Source organism: Sceloporus undulatus, chromosome 3 (genome assembly GCF_019175285.1).
Source record: "Sceloporus undulatus isolate JIND9_A2432 ecotype Alabama chromosome 3, SceUnd_v1.1, whole genome shotgun sequence".
Lineage (NCBI taxonomy): Eukaryota > Metazoa > Chordata > Lepidosauria > Squamata > Phrynosomatidae > Sceloporus > Sceloporus undulatus.
This window is the reverse complement of record NC_056524.1, coordinates 22,121,106-22,140,606: the sequence shown is the minus strand read 5'-3', so window position 1 is coordinate 22,140,606 and position 19,501 is coordinate 22,121,106. Positions and strand designations below refer to the sequence as shown.

The 19,501-nt window shown below is 38.3% G+C and overlaps 1 protein-coding gene across 1 annotated transcript in view; it reads left to right on the top strand.

Annotated features, from left to right (window-relative positions):
* The window catches only part of MMP20 (matrix metallopeptidase 20), a 27,595-nt gene extending 13,612 nt beyond the window's left edge, over positions 1-13,983 (top strand). Inside the window, exons 4-9 of the mRNA XM_042460934.1 lie at positions 895-1,095; positions 4,481-4,607; positions 6,417-6,553; positions 8,950-9,106; positions 11,518-11,621; positions 13,883-13,983. Of these exons, the coding sequence (XP_042316868.1) occupies positions 895-1,095; positions 4,481-4,607; positions 6,417-6,553; positions 8,950-9,106; positions 11,518-11,621; positions 13,883-13,983 (827 nt within the window). The remainder of the gene's footprint in view (positions 1-894; positions 1,096-4,480; positions 4,608-6,416; positions 6,554-8,949; positions 9,107-11,517; positions 11,622-13,882) is intronic.
* The last annotated feature ends 5,518 nt before the right edge of the window (positions 13,984-19,501 follow it).

The window sequence follows — 19,501 nt, the reverse complement described above, 5'->3', positions numbered from 1 at the left end:
TTCCATGTGTTTGAGAATTTTTCTGTGCAGTTTAGGGGCAAAAATTATATGATGATGATGATGATGATGATGATGATGATGATGATGATGATGATGATGATTTTGGCTTGGCTTGGTTTGGGTTTTGTTTTGTTTTGTTTTTTTAGAAAATTGGGGTTTATGGGGCTTTGGAAGACTGTCAGGAAGTATTAGGGGCCATAAAAATGCAGGCTGAGTGTCTCTTATCTGAATTACTTGGGACCAGAAATGTTTTGGATTTTGGATTTTTTAAATTTTATTTTTAAATATTTGCATATACATAATGAGATATCTTGGCGATGTGGGACCGAAGTATAAATATGAAATTCATTTATCTTTTGTATACATCTTATACACATAGCCTGACAGTAATTTCATACACAATATTTTTAATAATTTTGTGTATGAAACAAAATTTGTATATGTTGAACCATCAGAAAGCAACGGTATCACTATCCAGCCACCTATGTGAACAATTTTGAATTTTGGAAATCCAGATAGGAGACATTCAGCCTATAAGGTCCAAGTGCCACATGCAGCCTACACACCACATTTTTTCTATTCCTGAGCTAGAATGCAAATTCATTGCTGGCTAAACTTCTTCTTGCTACATACATATTGCTGAACATTGCTTTCATCCCTAGCCTAGTTGATAATCTTGATTTGAATTAAACACAATCTATCATAGATCATTGCACTCATAAAGAAAATAACGATTTATCACTACAGCGGTACAGCAATCCATCAAATTGTATACAACAATCATTTCATAGTGTGCCACGATGGGGGCATAACATCTATAGAAACTACTGGTGTTGACAATATGACATAAACCTCATGTGAATTATAGAACCCACATTGTTTTGTATTACATAGGATTTAATTTATTCACTGTTGCTGCTCATGAATTTGGCCATGCACTGGGTCTTGCCCATTCTACTGACCCATCAGCACTGATGTATCCAACATACAAATATCAACATCCATTTGGCTTCCATCTTCCCAAAGATGATGTGAAAGGAATCCAGTCACTGTATGGTAAGAACATTTTAAAAGTTTTTTCTCCCAAACCCTTCTGTGTCCTAATTCTTTAAATTCCTTAGATTTATCCATCCTCTGTTCCTTTCTGTCCTGTATTTAATCCTCTTGAATTTTATGCTCTTCTCTCTAAAACCCATGGACAAAAAAGAAATACAATAACCACCACTGTGCCTCGATATATGCATAGAATACTATATTTAATTGCCTAGAAAACTGCATCTCCATGATATGTCCAAAGTCTCAGTTTAGTCATCTTAGCTTCTAAAGATAATTCAAGTTTGATTTCCTCTAGGGCCCCTTTATTTGTATTTTTGACAGTCCATGGTATCAACAAAAATCTCCTCCAGGGCCACATTTCAAATGAGTTAATTGTCTTCCTATCAGCTGTCTGGCTTTCACCATCATACCGAAAAATCTGAAATACAATGGCATGGAGAATTCTGACTTTGGTAATAAGTGATATAACATTACTTTTGAGGATCTTGTCTAGTTCCTTCAGGGCTGCCTTTCCAAGTCCTAGTCTTTTCCTGATTTCTTGACTGCAGTCTCTATTTTGATTAATGACGAAGGCAAGATATAGGATATTTTTGACTATTTCAATGTCTTCAGTATCTGCTTTAAAATTATGTAAATCATCTGTTGTCATTATTTTTGTTATCTTCACATTCAGCTGTAACCTTGCCTTTGCACATTCTTTTTAAAATTTCTTCAATAGTTATTCCAAGTCTTTGCTGGTTTTGCGAGTAATATGGTGTCATCGGCATGTCTTAAATTGTTATGTTCCTTCCAAGACCCATCCAGCTTTACATATTATATATCCAGCATACTAGTTAAACAGATAGAGTGGTGAGATGGATCCTTCCCTTTCAAATAGTTTTGACAGCTAGAAACACATCTTTAAATTTAAACAAAATATGCTTTAAAATGTTCATACTGTGATACATGGAATGAGAAGAACGGGGAATGCCTAATGAGATTTGAAAATACATGTTTATATTTGTATTTATATTATGATATAGATATTAGTTGGAAATCAGCTGCAGTTTGCAATTTTTCACTTTGTGTGTCATTTAGAAATATGCTTTGCATTATTCATCAAAGCTGGATAAAAAAGAATAGTGCTTCTGCAAAAACAATCATATGATGAACTTATATGGATGATTCAAAGTGTTCATACTTGGTTTTCTTAAGAATATCAAATTTAAGTTTCCTCCCCTTCTTGATTCAAGTTTCCTTCTTTCTTTTTAACCTGACCCAACTCTGCTCTCACTCACAACTGTCCTTACTTGCTCTCAGTGACATCATCACATGAGTTGACCAGATCTGATGACTGCGGAGTGCGGTGATGTCATCCCATTCATTTTCTCACCATTGAGTGTCTGGGAGCATTGCTGTGAGAAATCTAGGAAAGAAAAGGACACCGCAGCCACACAGTCAGAGGGAAAAAGGAAATGAAAATGTCAGAGGGGACTTTTGGTTTTGGTTTTATTTGGGGCATTAACAAACATTAATGCAGTGCTTTAATCTGGGGCATGAGTATATTTTTTGTATAAAAATAACCCATGTCTGGAGGAGCATTTGTAGGTGGAAAATCTAGGCTATTTCACAACATCCAATCATGCAAAGCCAAAAGAGACATGTTCACACAAAGTGTAACAATTGTTTGAAGTAGCTGTCACCTGTCTTTGCTTGTAAAAAGATGTAACCAGCATGAACGCAATAGATATCATGACAATTTTGTTCTCTCCTTCACCCCAAATTATTTTTCTTTGTTCAAAAAAACTCTTCATGTCAGGCAGCTGAAACTCATGAACAACTCTTCAGGTACCAATGTCACAAAATGCCTAGCTTGAAGATCTAGTTCTATATACATTCTGCAACACAACATGGCTCTGGCTGCATCTGCACTACAGAAATAATCCAGTTTGACACTACTTTAACTGCCATGGCTCAATGCTATGGAATACTGGTAACTGTCATTTGTTGTATAGCACCAGAATGCTCCAAAAGAGAAGGCTAAAATTTACACACGCACACGCACACACACACACACACACACAATACAATCCCCAGAATTCTATAGCATTGAGCCATGGCATTTAAAGTGGTGTCAAACTGGATGATTTCTGCAGTGTGGATGCAGCCTCTAAGAACTAAAATATCCCATCTGTCAAGGTGAATATTGAATGTTAATATTTCATTAATCTCACTTTTTTTTCAAGAAAAAAATAAAGAATTTTTTTAAAGGAACAAAAATCTATGCTAGCCAAAAATTATTTTTATCCTGGGGATATTTGGCTCAGGTATATATAAAATAAAGTACCACCGAGTATATATTAATGTATAGGAGGATATTCATAAATAAAAAGAAAGAAAAGGAAGGAGGGAAGGAAGGAAGGAAGAGAGAAAGGAAAAAATCATGCATGGATTAACTATACGATTCAGTGGTGGTAGTTGTTATGTGCCCTCCAAGTTATAGTGATCCTGTTCTAGAGTTTTCTTGGCAAAATTTGGTCAAAGGTTTTCCATTGCCATCTTTTAAGATTGAGAGAGTATGACTTTTCGAAGATTGCCCAGTGGGTTTCCATGGATAAGCAAGGATTCGAACCATGGTCTCCCAGAGTCTTAATTCAACATTTGAACAACTACATCAAATTGGCTCTACACAGTTCTATACATGTCTAGACTTAGGTGATGTAAGTTTCATTGTGTTCAATTGATACTGCACCCAGGTAAGTGTAAGAGCAAAGAGCTAGCATGGGTACAGTGGTTTGAGAGTTGGACTACAACTCTGGAGATCAGGGTTCGAGTTGCAACTCAAGTATAAAAGCCCACTGGGTGATCTTGGCCAGGTCATAATCCCTCAGTCTCAAAGGATGGCAATGGCAACCCCCCTCTGAAGAAACTTGCCAAGAAAAATCTGTGATAAATTCACTTAGAGTCACCACAAAAAAATGAGTTGAAGGCACACAACAACAAAAAACCTTTGTATAACTACTTATATATATGGACCGTTGCCTTCAGTGACTTCATGCTCAACTAATATTGCATGAGATTAGAGTATAGGTGAGAAAAATATAGTCCATAAACTGCAATTGGCCCCCAATGTGATATATTCACATATATATAGGGCCTCACAGAGCACTCCTATGCCCAAAATTAATTGAAAGAGAGTTTCTTTGCATAAAATAGGCTGCCCTCAGCCACTGCCCATAAATCTAAAACCTCAGCAATGAAAATGGCAAATCAATTTCTGACCAGTTCCATCCTTTAATTTTAATTTTTCACTCATTTAATTTTTTGATGTTTCTAGGGCTAGAAAAGTCTCCTAAGTTGCTCACCAGAGCTGCACTAATTTTCACTGCCTGGTCAAACAAATCTGTGTTTGGTATTTCAGGCTCACGGCAAAGTGGCTCCAGAGTACCCCAAGTCCCACACCAGCCTGTACCAAAAGCACCAGCACCAACTAATCCAGACCATTGTGACTCCAGATTTTCATTCGATGCTGTCACAATGCTGGGAAGGGAACTTCTTTTCTTCAAGGATAGGTAAGATTTCCAGTTTATGAAATCTGCCATTGCTTGCTGGTTTCATTTTCTGAAAGATATATAGGCTTTAATGGTTCGTTCAAAAGTAGTTCCTAGATATACTAACCAAATATGGTTATTTAGCTCGGACACCATTTTCGGGGGGGGGGGGGGGCACACCAGCTGCATACCTTTGTGATGCAACCATATTGCTTCACATGTAACTTGGTTCTGAAGAACTGAACTTTGAGCGTTCCCTTTATGTGCTTCCCGTTTTGGAATGACTTGGCTCTTTTGCCAAATGGGGAGCTTGCTCATGTGTGGCAGAGAACTAGTATGATATAGCAACACACATAAGCTTTGCTTCTTCATTTAAAAAAAAAAAAGCTTGTATCTCCATTATTTGTTGGTGCACTGCTTACACAATATTTTGCCGGGAATCATTAACAGATATGCAGCTATCAATTAATACTAGAAGTCTATACTGTATTTTACATACATGTGCCTTTGTACCAGTACAACCAGAACTTAGAAATGTTGGTTTTTGCTACTACAGTTCCCAGAATCTCCCAGCCACCATGGATAGCTACCCTGCTGGCTCGGATTTTGTGACCAGAATCTTATCAATGGCATATACCACATTAAATACCTTTACATTGGCAGTTTCACTTTGTAGGATGTTGCCCAAGGGTCATATCCTAGTTATGGTTGTGCATATGAAATCCATCAGCATAACCGTTTATGAAAGTAGGTGTGCTTTTCAAAGCACTGTAAGGAGTAATGACTGGGGACCTATCAGCTGTTGCACAATGGAAATGCACGTTTGCATGATGGAGGTTTCACAATTGTCAGTGCAATTGGACACTCCAATAGACAGTTAGTGTAGCACACTTATAGCATAACTACACTGTTGTAACTTAATGCCACATTTAATGACTTTTGACTTCTAGCAGAAGTAACATTTTCAGGTTCTGGTACAAATTATAATGTGGAGAACTATTCTTATACACTCACCTTTTTTACTTATTCAACCATTTATATTCCACCTTTCCCTTTTAAAAAATATTGAAGGAAAGATAGTAACACAGGCTCTGAAGCACAGCTTATAAGCAGAAATGCCTAGCAGTTTTGCTAGGTCTGGGGCAGCCCTACTGGCTTCAGATATGTACAGTTTTAAAAGCAACATAATGCAAGTCAAGGGGTTGGAAACAAGATTGGCCCCTTTCTTTTCTGTCAACTGTACTGGAAAAGAAAAACAATCTGAGGCTAGAATCAGACATGTGTGTATGCTTTCTAGCTGCTTATTGATTTACAACAATCACATGAATTTCATAGGTTTTTTGGGGGGCAACAAATACTCAGAGGTGGTTTTGCCAGTTTCTTCCTCTGAAATGTAGCCTACTGCAGCTGGTATACATTGGTGATCTCTGATCCAAGTACTAACCAGAGCTGACCCTGCTTCATTTCCAAGATCAGACAGGATCTGGTCCCTTTAGGGTATTTAGGCCCTAAAATATACAGGTATAAACTCCTATTTAACCTGTACATAGTCATTACAGAAGGAAGTGCCTAGTACATCCCTGCACAACCTCCAACACCCTCACACTCACAGCTGACAGGTTGGCTGCACATGTCCATTTCACAGTCAGGAAAGAACAGGTTAGGCTTTGTGTAATCTCACACTCCACCAAGCTGAAATAAGAGCAAAGCCTGTATGTTTTGGTATTTTCCCCCTGGAAACAACAATAGAAACGAGTAATTTTACTATTTCAAAACAACAAGAGAAATAAACCTTTCTTATTTTGTTTCTTCTTTCTTCTCCTTAAACAGGCTGTTCTGGAGAAGGCAGGCTCAACTGAAAGCCAGCGTCCAGCCACTCTCCATTAGAAGCTCTTTCCCTCAACTCATGTCCAATGTAGATGCCGCTTATGAAGTGCCTGAGAAAGGAGTTGCTTATTTCTTCAAAGGTTAGTCACTTTTGAAACCATTTGTGAACCCATTTTGGAGTGTGTGCTTTGTACAAAAGAAAAAAAAGGCTGGGCATAGCAAGGATTGTTTCTCATTTGTGTATAGACAATACGTGTTGAAATTCTTGTTCATCCGCTTCTGTTCATTACTTCACCTGCATATAAACACAGAAAGATGAGGAGCAAAGGTACATCTACACTGTAGAAATAATGCAGTTTGACACCACTTTAACTGCCATGGCTCCCTCCTACAGAATCCTGGGATTTGTAGTTTGTGAGGCATCAGAACTCTTTGGCAGATAAGGCTAAAGACCTTGGAAAGCAACAAATCTCAAAATTCCATAGGATGGAGCTACAGCACTTAAACTACATTATTTATACAGTGTAGATGCACCCAAAGGCTGTCACCTGAAGCCCAGCCCTATCATTATTACACAGTAACTTCAGAAGTCTGGGGCAAGGTCTTGATCTGAAGCCCTCCTAAACTACCTTGTTGCCTTTTAGTCCTATTACCAACATCGAAGAAAGTTTCACTACTGGCCCAGTCAGTTTCTGTTTGGGGAATTAGGAAGGATGGCATCATTTTTACCTCCAGGTAGCAAAGTGTATTGGGATGTATTTGCACTGAATTGCAATGCCAGTTTTGAACCTCTTTCACTGTCATAGCTCTAGTCTAAGGAATTCTGGGGTTTATAGTTTAGTGAGGCACTTGAAATTCTCTGTAGGCAGGCACTCAGAGAGAAAGAGAATTTGAAATATCTCACCAAACTACAAACACAAGGCATGCAACCATGATTTGAGTTAAAGTGGTATCACACTGTAATAATGTTGTAGAGAAGATACAGCTTCAGGGTGGCCCTGCTGTCACTGTTCAGGCAGTTTCGAAGCTTGCTCTTCACACATGAGGTGGAAGATTAAACAATACTCATAATGAATGCTACCCTACTGGCGAAATTCCTTACAAACAGAATATTAATGTGAGGGAGATGAGGAGAAAAAGAAAGAGAGTGATGGAGAGGGAGAGAAAAAGATACAGAAATGAGGAGATGGAGAGAGATGGGTGAAGAAGTGATGATGAAAGTAAGTAATGCACTAGAGGTATAGGCTGTCCAGAACCACTTGTTCTTGCCACTATTTCACAATCATGAGAAAGTGCAAGGGCACCAGTCACACTGCAAAAGCACCAAGCTTATTACACAAATAGGATTCCAACCTGTGAGTCTAGGGATTTTTTTAACAGAAGAAACATTCAGATATGTCGTTTCACCACCTGAAGTGGAAAGTGGTCAAGTCCATTCTACCACTTTTTCATTCTTCCAGTTCATTATGCTCACCTATGAGCAGTGCAATATCAATAGCATGCACATTTCAATATCATTCATGAGATCAAACTCATAACCTGTGGCTGCAGTACTGGCATTTAACCACTGTGGCACCAGGGCTCCCTATAATACCAGACTCAAATACTGTACCACAAAAGATCATACTGTCACAGATTGGGAACATTCAAAGATATAGCTGTGTTAGTCTGTAGAATCAGTATGTAGAGAGATCTTGTAGCACATTTGAGACTAACTGGAAGAAATAATCATGTGGAAAAGAATCAGAATTTCATGAACTGATACCTGCAAAGATCACAAGCCTATTAGCCCCAAACAGGCCACCATCAGCATATTCTGGTCTTGCCGGTGATAACACTCTTTTTGTGTGTGAAACCTCAGGCAAGAAGCAAAAGCAAATTTATTGAGAAACCCACATCCATAGGACCACACCTTGACTACATGTGTCAGGAAATTCATGCTATAAGTGTGTCAGAAGGGAATATAACATTTTCTTTCATTGGAAATGAACAATGTTCAGCAGATAAAGAATTAAAGATGTCTTAGGGCTAGTCTACACGATTAAAATACTCCTCATTCCAGTTGAAGATAGAGCCCTACATTATTCACAGGAGTTCAGGCTTCTTGCAGGGAGGGTGGCAAAAAAACTCCTTAAACTCAGTAGGAAAAATCTTTACCAGCCCTTGGAGATAGCAGCAGTAAAATGGTTAAGTATTTTTAAGTAACCTAAAGTCTCCTACGCTTTTATCCACCTATTCTAACCTCTGTGAGATGTAAACCAATGCTCTTGGGGATCTTTCCATCTCCTCCCATTCTGCCCTACTTATTTTTTCACTGTTTACTTAAAAGTGAAACTAGCTTAGTTCAACGTTAGCATAACGCCCTGAGATAGCTTCCTACCTTTATTGGAGCTTATATAATAATACCTTTGTTTGTTAATCAATCCATTGGGGTATTTACTCCTTAATCAAAATTATTTGATGCTACACGCAGACACATGTGCATGCACAGAAACACACACACACACAATACCATATTTATTTTTTGTTTCCCCAGGCCCTCATTACTGGACAACTCGTGGTTTCCAAATACAAGGTCCTCCACGAACCATTGCAGACTTTGGGTTTCCTGGGAATATACTACACATTGATGCAGCTGTCCACCTGAGGGATGAAAAGAAGACACTCTTCTTTGTAGAAGATGAATATTACAGGTTCCTTTATCGTTACCTCCCATATTATACACACACACACACACACACACACACCACACAATACAAAATAGGGAGAAAAATGTGATGTTTTCTGTTTCTCATACTAAGTCTTGGATCAGTCCAGGATTTGAAGCAACAAATTCTAAGTAATATACTCGCCAATGACAAGTTAGCAGGAGAAGCAGCAACAGAGGGATTGAGTGCATAGCAATGTTTTATTTCAAAAGTAACTAAAGCAGGAACAAGAATACTTCACTGGTATAATTAATATTATTTTCTAGTTATTTTTAGAAGTTGCTTTTCAGGACATCTTTTCAAGACATTCTCCCTATTTTCATGCTGCCCTCTTAGGAATCCTATGAGTTTCCTTTCTCCCCCAAGGAAAGGAAACATAACAATGAATGCAATGAATAATGTAGATAACCCATTTTTATAGCACAAGTAACATCAACAAATCACTTTTTAAACAAATAATATAAGTTCATTAAAAAGTAACTTTCCAGGCCCTGAGATACTTGATAAAAGTGACTGAGAAATAATTAGCTATAAACTCTGTATTTTAGCTGATCTTTCCATACATTTAGTAAAGAGAGAGAGAGAATAATATGAATAACTGTGCAGTTATAAATAAAAGTCATCCAGATTGCTCAGGACTATTGGACTGAACTTAGTTATCTGGTCATTAGACTATATAGATTAGACATAACTACTGTCAATCCAATAATTTCAATAGATCAACACAAAGTTTAAATTATTCTGGTTTGAAACTATTATTTTTCATACATACACTCACATACAATAGATAGATAGATAGATAGATAGATAGATAGATAGATAGATAGATAGATAGATAGATAGATAGATTTCCTCCTATATGCAATGAATTTGTTGTTGTTTTTTTACATGTTTTGAAGTATGCAACTTACCTTGAGTAAAAGTTCATCCATTTATCATGCTGGAGCTCATTTTGTGCATGCACTGAGATACAGATTCTTTAATCTTAATCAGCATGGAACTATGAAACCAGCCATGCCTGTTTGGGCACTAAATATTTTGCTATCCAGGTAATCCCTATAGATATTTTTAACACAGATTTGGGCAAGATGGCACCAGAGCTTAATTTTAACTGATGTTGTTGCTGTTGTTGTGTGTCTTCAAGTCATTTCTGATTTGTGATTACCAAAAGGTGAACCTATCATGGGGTCTTCTTGGCAAGATTTGGCCAGAGGAGATTTACCTTCCCCTGAAGCTGAAAGCATATAACTTGCCCAAGGTCACCCAGTAGGTTTCATGGCCAATCTAGGAATCGAACCCTGTTCTCCAGGATCATAGTCCAACACTCAAACCACTATGCCATGATGGCTCTCTTTAACTGACATACTTATCATTAATTGAAGTGGGGGGAAAAAAACATGGTTCAAATGGACACAGAAACTTACATGCATGGCTTACTAGCTAGAGAGCAAGAGAACTCAGGAATATGACATGTGGAAAGAACTGTGCATATACACATTCCAGATTTATTGCAGACATTATCAAAAGGCTAGAGTTAAACGTGGGGACAAAAATTCTCTTTAATACTGGTGGCACATAAAGATCCACTTGTATAGTTAAGTAGACAGAGCCAATGGCAGTGGCAGCAGACGTGGTGGTGTGACTCATAGCTTACCAACTCTTCAGGAGGGTATCCCAGGAAATTTCTGGTGGCTGTTTTAGTCATGGAGTTGAAGGGCACATCTGTACCCATGTACCACTGAATTTCAGCGCAAATGGTGAAACAGCTATCAGATACCTCCTTATTTGAAGGGATTCCTGGGTACTTTCTTAGCCAGTTTTCACACAAATAGCCTTGTTAGTCTGTTAAAGCATAAATAGGAAAAAGGGGAGTGGGGAAGGAATCCAACAGCACCTTTGAGACCAACTGATTTATAGTTTTCATTGATGTAAATCTACATCTTCAGATGCACTGATAGAGTAATAGTAAAACCACAACTATGCCATAATTACATAGTTGTGAAAGTGGAAATAGAAACAGTGCAGGAAGAATGGGAAGAGAAACAACTGGACAGAATATTTCAACCTTTTTGGTCATATAGTAAGGTCTCAGTCCTTGAACAAGAAAATTACAAAGGAAAGCCAGAAAGAGAAACAGATGGATTGAATTATATCCACAAATTCCAATCCATTAGTATGAACAAAGATAATGTTTTCATTAGCACAGTACATCAGTGCTTACACATGCTCAAAAGTCATTATGAAACCAGGCTTGCAACTCTATTGCAATCATTACAGTGAAATGTTTTTTCAGGAACTTCTTGCATAAATAAATGACCAGCTATATCTATAAATAGATATTAAGATATATATAGTTACAAACTTCCTGTTCATGACTCTCTTTTCTCTCTTAAAAGCTATGATGAAGTAAAAAGGAAAATGGAGAAGGATTTCCCAAAGAGTATTGAGGATGAGTTCTCAGGAATCAATGGCAGAATAGACGCGGCTGTAGAAGTGAATGGTGAGTATATTCCACATAACCAAGTCATGTCTCAGGACAGCCTCATCTTTACATCATGGAATAATGAAATGGTATTAGATATAAGGCCTCAGTTCTCACTGTAGCCAACCCATCCTTCATACGACTGATTGGACTGCCTCCAGCACTAAAAACCAAATGACCTTCTTGGACTAGGAATGATGATTTAGCTATTTCTGCATCTCAGAGCATCAGCTTGCTCCCAATGCTATTCCTTCTAAATTAGGCCCAAATAAAACATGATATCATGTTCTGTAGTTATCACTTTTGAATATCCAGATCTGAACTCTCCAATGCTTAAGAGTGGAGGAGATGCACCAGTCCCACCCTTCTCCCATCTCAGGGCATGTATAAACTGACAAATTACACTAATTTCCCCCTGCCCTCATCATGATCTGTTTACATGATACAGGGCTAAAGCCCTGATTCAAGTGTAGATTATCTTCACAAGGGAAGTCAAGTTCCACACCAAATCCACCCAAACTGCCTAAATCATATTTTAAAAATTCATCTTTTGCTCAAGGTTTGGCAGGAAAATTTGGAGCACTGTGCAGCAATGCAGGACGCATGTCTCCACACAGATCCCACTGTGCCACCCAGTGGTGGCAGGGTTGGTGTGAGCTGCTCCCACTGAAGGCTCAACAAGGTGCCCAACCATGTGGTTGGTATTGAGCTACTCGTTTCTGATCTCAGAGGGAGTGACTTGAACCAGTAGCAGTGGCACTGGGAGGCACATCAGGATGCATGTGTAGACAGGTCCTCACTCCATATTGCAGAAGTAATAGGTAGAATCCAGGGCCAGAATATTCCAGGAACAGCCAGAGTATTCTATCTGGTGTAGATAAGACCTTGTTCTGTCAGTGCAGCTGCCACTGCTCTTTAGAGGTCCTTCCTCAGAATCAATCATCAGAAGACGGATGTCCTTAGAAAATGCCTATGCCACTGAAAAAGAGGCAATCTCCTGCAGCAGCATTAGTGGTAGTACAGTTGGCTCTCCACATTTGAGGCTTTGGCTATTGTGCCTTTGATTATTTGTGGTTTAGATTAATATGTTCTCTCTAGGAATCTCTAAATGCTCTAGTGCAGTTCTGCTAGAAGCTGACCATAGAGTTGTGCTGGAGAACCTAGAAATTCCTAAAGAAAAAACTTCTCTAGGCATTTGTAGGTCCTCCAGCATGACTCTATGATCAACTTCTGGCAGATGTTGACCACAGAATTGCACTGGAGGACCTGGAGATTCTATTAGGTGTTTTTTACTTGCAGTTTTTCCACATTCATGGGGGTCCTTCACCTCTAACCCCCAGTGAATATAGAGGGACCACTGTATTGGTAGCTGTTGTAATGTTGTTATTATTACTGCTGTTATAGCTATGGTTATAAATTCATTTATATTCCATCTTTCCCCAACATTAAAATTCTCAAGATGTCTTAACAAAAATTAAAACAAATACAGATCAAAATATATGTAAAAAGACCAGTAACAACCTAGAAAGGTAGTGTGGGGACTGATATCTTAATAAGAAGACCTATGCCCATAGTGGGATGAATATGCAAAAATCCTTGGGAAATGGTAAAAAGGGGAGCTTTCAAGTGTTGAAACCTAGATGAGAGGAATCCTGGATTGATAAGAATTTTCATAGTTTAGAATTTATTCTATGCAAAATTCACACACGGCTGTTTTGCACATAAAATAGCATTTTTCTGAGCTAGAAACAGCTTTTGGGGGGCAGAAAATTATATTACTGTGCATAAAGAGTGTTTCCACCACAGAAAATGCTGTTTTCTGCACAAATTACCATTTGAAAATTTTGTGTAGGATATGTCTCAAACTGCTAATAGTTTTAGAAAACTGTGTAGTATTTAAAGAATTTCAACAAGAAGAAAATTGTTAAAATTACTCTTTTGAGGAGCAAATTAATGAAGAATTACATCTCTAACCCCAAGCTGTTGTTGTTACATGAGGGAGAATTGTCAGGCAAAGGGAGCACCTTCCATCATCTCCTACTGTATAGGTACAGTGGCGTACATGTAGGGTCTACCAGTGCAATGTATGATCCTAGCCTTCTACTATATGATCCTAGCCTATTACTATACCTTTATAAGTAGGTACATTTGAACAAAACAAATACGGTGTGAAATTCACCTCACTAACTAAATGGAAGTGTTGAGAAAGAACTTTGTAACATATCCTATGTTCTTATTTTTAATCCTTCCTCTTTCTTTCCCTCTCCCTCTTTCTGTAGGATTTATTTACTTCTTTTCTGGTCCTAAAGCCTATAAATATGACAGAGAAAAGGAAGATGTTGTTCATATTGTGAAATCCAGCTCCTGGGTGGGTTGCTGAACTAAAGTAGACATTGGACGATCTTCTAGATGAACAAACTAGAAGATACTGAAACAGTGGATCACGTCAGCTGGAACCAAAGACTGGCATTTCTTTTGAGGTTGTCATCAGTTAAACAAATACAAAACCATATGTTATTGTTCAAGGCCAGAGGAAAAAAAGAGAAAAACACATTCACATAAATGTCACAATCACATTTCAGATAGCTTAATAAATTCTTCCACCCATAACTGTTACGGATATGTCCATGTTATGCGAGTAACTCTTTAAAGATCTGCCCATTGAGCTCGGGGATAGACAGGACATGGACCCTTGAACAAGGGGAATCAGGGGCTCAAGCTCCCCTAGACTAAGCTATGGGGAGGCTAACCTCATCCCAATGATCTAGAAAAATTGGACCACCAATTTATTTAGTTGCGCCTCCTTAGGTATTATCAATCAGAAGTGTCCTAAATGATCAGACACTGAGAAGTAGTGATAGCTGTTACAGTTGAGCCCTCCTAGGAATAATAAAGCCTTCCCACAGTCTATCCTATTCTTACTTGGGTGTAAGCTACACTGAATATATGAAGGGCACTTCTTCTATGTACAAATTGTGCTTGCAAGAGTTTTCATATTTAAAGAGGCTTGAATGGTAATGGATGAGGAAATTAATTTGCCCTCCCCTTGTAAGCATCTGCAAGTAAGGGTACGTAATACCAACCTGCCTGCCAACGTTAAGCCTCTCCAGCTTTACAAACTGTTCCAGGGTCCCTGGAAAAGAGGAGATCCCTCCCAAGTGCTCTTCTCAGCAGGTGAAATTTTATATCTCTATGCCTCTTCAAACCAATGTTTCCTCATTATGTTGTGAGATCTTGTAGCACCTTTGAGACTAACTAATAATAAAGAATAAAGAATAAAGAAAGAAGTTGGCAGCATGAGCTTCCATAGACTTAAGCGTATTTCCTCAGATGCATTTGGTGGAGTGGTTGGCCAGACTTATTGTGTGAGAATGTCAATTCAAATTCAGAATCCTTTGTGTATGGAGATGAAGTGGCTCACCACAGGCTACTTCCAATGCCAAACTGGATTTGCCACTTCATCTCCACACAAAAGCTAGTTTACAATGCCTTTCTTCACAAATGACCATTGTTAAAATTGGGTCTGCCAATTCATTTGCATACACAAAGGATTCTGAATTTGAATTAACATTCTCACACAGCAAGGACATATATCAGTTTGTCTCTGGCGTACCACTCCACCAAATGCATCTGAGGAACTAGACGTAAGTCTATGAACTTCTTTCTTTAATTAGTCTCAAAGGTGCTAGCAGATCTCTCTACATACTCCTTCTACAGGCTAATATGGCTATATTTTGAATTCCTCATTATGTTGTATGATTCCCCACTTTGCCACTAAAGCAATGCTAAGTGGAGGCACAACATTGCTTTGAGAAAGCATGAGGTCAGGGAGAAGGAACTGAGGCAGCAATAAGAAAAATAAGAACAACATCCACTTCCATTGTGACTCAGTATGTTCCTATTCCCAACTCTGAAATGGGAAAATATCACACACACCTTTCAAAATATTACCCAGCTCACCATCATTGAATAGGGTAGAAAATCTACAAAGGTTATTTCACCTACAGCTCTTCCATGCCACAGAAATAAAGCAGTTTATCAGCACTTTAACTGCCATGGCTCCATCCTGTGGAATCCTGAGCTTTGTAGTTTGGTGAGCTATTCAGCCTGATCTGTCAGAGAACTCTGGTGCCAAACTACAAATCCCAGATTCCACAGGAGAGAGTCATGGCAGTTAAAGTGGTGTCAAACTGCTTTATTTCTGCAGTGAAGATACACCCCTAGTTTCAGAGCACAGCTGAGTGTTTCTGGTTCTCCAGATCAGCCCATGTAAAGCATGGAGAGTCTTCAGTGTGCTTTTCTTCAACAGAAGAGTTAAATACACATATTAATAAAGGACATTTTCTCTATCCTTGGGATTTCAGATTAGTTTTGCTCTGGGTACTGGGATTACTTCCCTAGAGAACCTACCAAGGCCCGGTTAATGTAGAGCAGTGACCAAAAAAGGGACCCCTTGCTGAGCGTGCCTCATTCTAGGAATGAGGAGACAGCTATTAAGTGAATAAATGGACAAAAAAACCAAATACCTAGTAGAATAGCTAGCAACATGTCTCATATGTGATCGCATTCAGTGAGACTAACAGGTTTATTCCCTAAATTTTTACTCAGTAACTCAAGTCACAGTGTATTTTCACAGTTACATGAAAACAAAAATTAGCATAGCTATTCTGTAGGGCTGCAACCCTGGAATCCAAGCCAACTGGTACAAATGCCTGAAGCATTTGTACCAATTGCACTATTGATAACCTGGCCTTGGGATCAGGGCTTTTCCAGTGGTGGTTATGGAGGCACGGAAGACTTTCGCTCAGGAAGACAGTAAATCTGTTGATCTAAGCAGAAAATGACTGCTCTATGAGCATCTTCAGTAAAATAGTCATTCCTGAGTTAACAGGCCTACTTACACGTGGGAGCCAAGAGTCTTGATCTCTCCTCTTTCACAAGCAAAGAGTCATAGTATGGAAACATTCCTTTTTTCTGAATATAGAAAGAATAGCTGTCAGAATCCTTTATGACCTACAGTATTACATTGTGTAACTTTAGGTATAATTAGCTATGTAGCAGAGGCGCTGTGAAAGTCTTTTACTGAATTGGGAAGGAGAGTAACAAGAGAGCAGCAAAAATGCCCAATGCCCATCGGGCACTTTACCAGCTCTGCTATATAGGCTGCCTCCACATTGCAGATATAATACAGTTTGACACCTCTTTAATTGTCATGGCAGAATGCTATGGAATTCTGGGAACTGTACTTTTGTGAGAGATTTGGCCATCTCTGTCAGAGAGCAAACCACAATCCCCAGAATTCTGTAGCATTGAGCCATGACAGTTAAAGTGGTGTCAACCTGGATTATTTCTGCAATGCAGATGCATAGTAACATAACAGTAGCCTCTACTACCGTTATGTAGTACTGCACAATTCTGATTCCTGCAGATGTAAGTCCACTTACAAAGACATAAGACTCCAATAAAATTCCAGCAAATATTTCCAGGTTCTGAAAAGTATTCCTTGCAAAATGAGAGAAAAACAGGAAGAGATTTTCTGAGCTATTTTGCAGGGGGGGGGTTGTTTCTGAGCAGGATAATTCACATTTTGAATCTACTTCTATCCGCTTTTTGAAGTGTTTGTTTTCAAAACATTGCCATTTTTAACTCCTTGTTCCATCCCTATAACAAAAATTAGCCACTTAGAAGATGAGATTTTTGTTTTATTCCAACAGCTATGGGGTGCTCTTCTTTGAGATGTTCATTAACAGTGCATTTCTCTTGCCTTCCTGGTCTGTTTTAAAAACAGGTGTATGGACAAACAGATAAATAGACTTTGGGTGCATCTACATTGTAGAAATAATGCAGTTAGACAGCACTTTAACTTCCATGGCTCCATCCTACAGAATTGTGGGATTTGTAGTTTTGTGAGGCATCAGCACACTTTGGTAGAGAATGCTTGTAAAACTACAAATCCCAGGGTTTCATAGGACAGAGCTAGAGCACTTAAAGTGGTGCCAAACTGCATTATTTCTACAGTGTAGATGCACCCTATCTTTTCCCTCTTTAGGAGTTCATTGGAAATACATTTCTTGACAGGTGCTTGGAATTTGTTTTAAAATGTTTGATTTTGTTTTACATTGTTTTATTTGGGGCTAAAATTAAATTCATTAATCCTCTTGGGAAATGTTGTTGTCAAAGGCCAGTATATAAATACTGAAAATAAAGTAAATGAATAAACAATGTATCACTAAAACCAATGGCACTTAAAAGTATTTCATTTGAGCTGGATAATGTCTACAATGACTGTTACTTATGAATAATTTAATATGCTTACATGCATGATGAAAGTCCCAGCTTTCTTTTTTAATTAAACAAGGATAGTTTTTAATAATATTCTTGCAGTTACAGGTTGAGTCTCCCTTATTCAAATTGCTTGGGATCAGGACTCTTTTGAATTTGGATTGTTTTGGATTCTGGAATACCTATATTTCTATATAAGTATATAATGAGGTATCTTGGAGACAGAACTCAAGTTTAAACATAAAATTAATTTATGTTACATACACAGCCAGAAGACAATTTTATACAATACTTTTAATAGTTTTGTGCATGAAACAATATTTGTGTACACTGAACCATTAGAAAGCAAAGCTCTCAGCCATCCAGGAAACATTTCTGGTTTTTGGAATATTTTGGTTTTCAGAATTCTGGTTAAGGGAGACTCAGCCTGTATTAACATAAAAGTATTGGCTGATATCCTGTTAGTCAAGTACAATGACTTAAGTTCCCATGACTGCAGGTGACCCTGAAACCCACCTTATAAGGCATCTTGAGCGATGGTGGTCTCTACTGCTGGCAAGTGGAGTACTGCAGGATGATAAAACTACCAGCAAATAATGCTATGATGGAGAGCTGCAAAGGGGGGTCCACTTCTTCTGCTCCTCACAGCATCACTCACTTCCAGGGGGGGGTCTTCTCACATCATCCTGCAGTGCCCTGCTCACCATCAACACAAACCTCCATAATTCAAGATAGCTGACTGGATTTTAAGGTACGTTTCAAGGATAGAGAGAGAAACTGTAGCCATGAGAATGTGGCTACATGTTTCGTGAAAGATCTCACCCATTATTTTTATGTGATAGCGCATATATATATATATATATATATATATATATATATATATTAGATAAAATGCTAGATTCCTAGTCTGTTGGTATAGGTTTGTAGGCCCTTAAAATAAACTAGTCCCTTAGACTTTTCAATGACTATACTGAGAACAAATGTAGTGGGTCCTTAGCATCTACTGCAGTTTGGATCCAAGACCTCCGCTGGATACAAAAATCCATAGATGCCCAAGTCCTATTAAATACAATGGCATAGTAAGATGGCGTCCTTTATATAATATGGCAAAATCAAGGTGTTTTTTTTTTAAATTTATGCTTTAAAAAATTCTAACCATGGATGGTTGAATCCAGTAATAAAGAATCTGTGGATACAGAATGCTGAGTGTATTACCAGAAAAATAGTAAGAAGTGTTCAGAATACAGGCCTATTCAAAATAATAATTCTAAACTGCCTTACCACAAAGTGTTCTCAATGACTGCAGCCTTGATTGCCATGCTATTTTTAAGCTCAGAATAACATTGAGCAATCCTGTTGAACAGCAAACACTTGAAAAGGGAAAACCACAGCACAGGCTATGACTGCTCTACCCAACTCGGATAGATGTACGCATTCATACTATCCAGGACAAATGTACACCCTCTATAACCCAACATATTTAAAAAGCAAATCAGAAGAACCTGGTCCTATGAACATTTACCCATAAGTAGTTACATTGAGTTCTATAGGGTACATAATTCAACTTTTTGCAACCTTTTTCTGTTGCCTAACCATTTTTAAGATTCTGGAAGTCC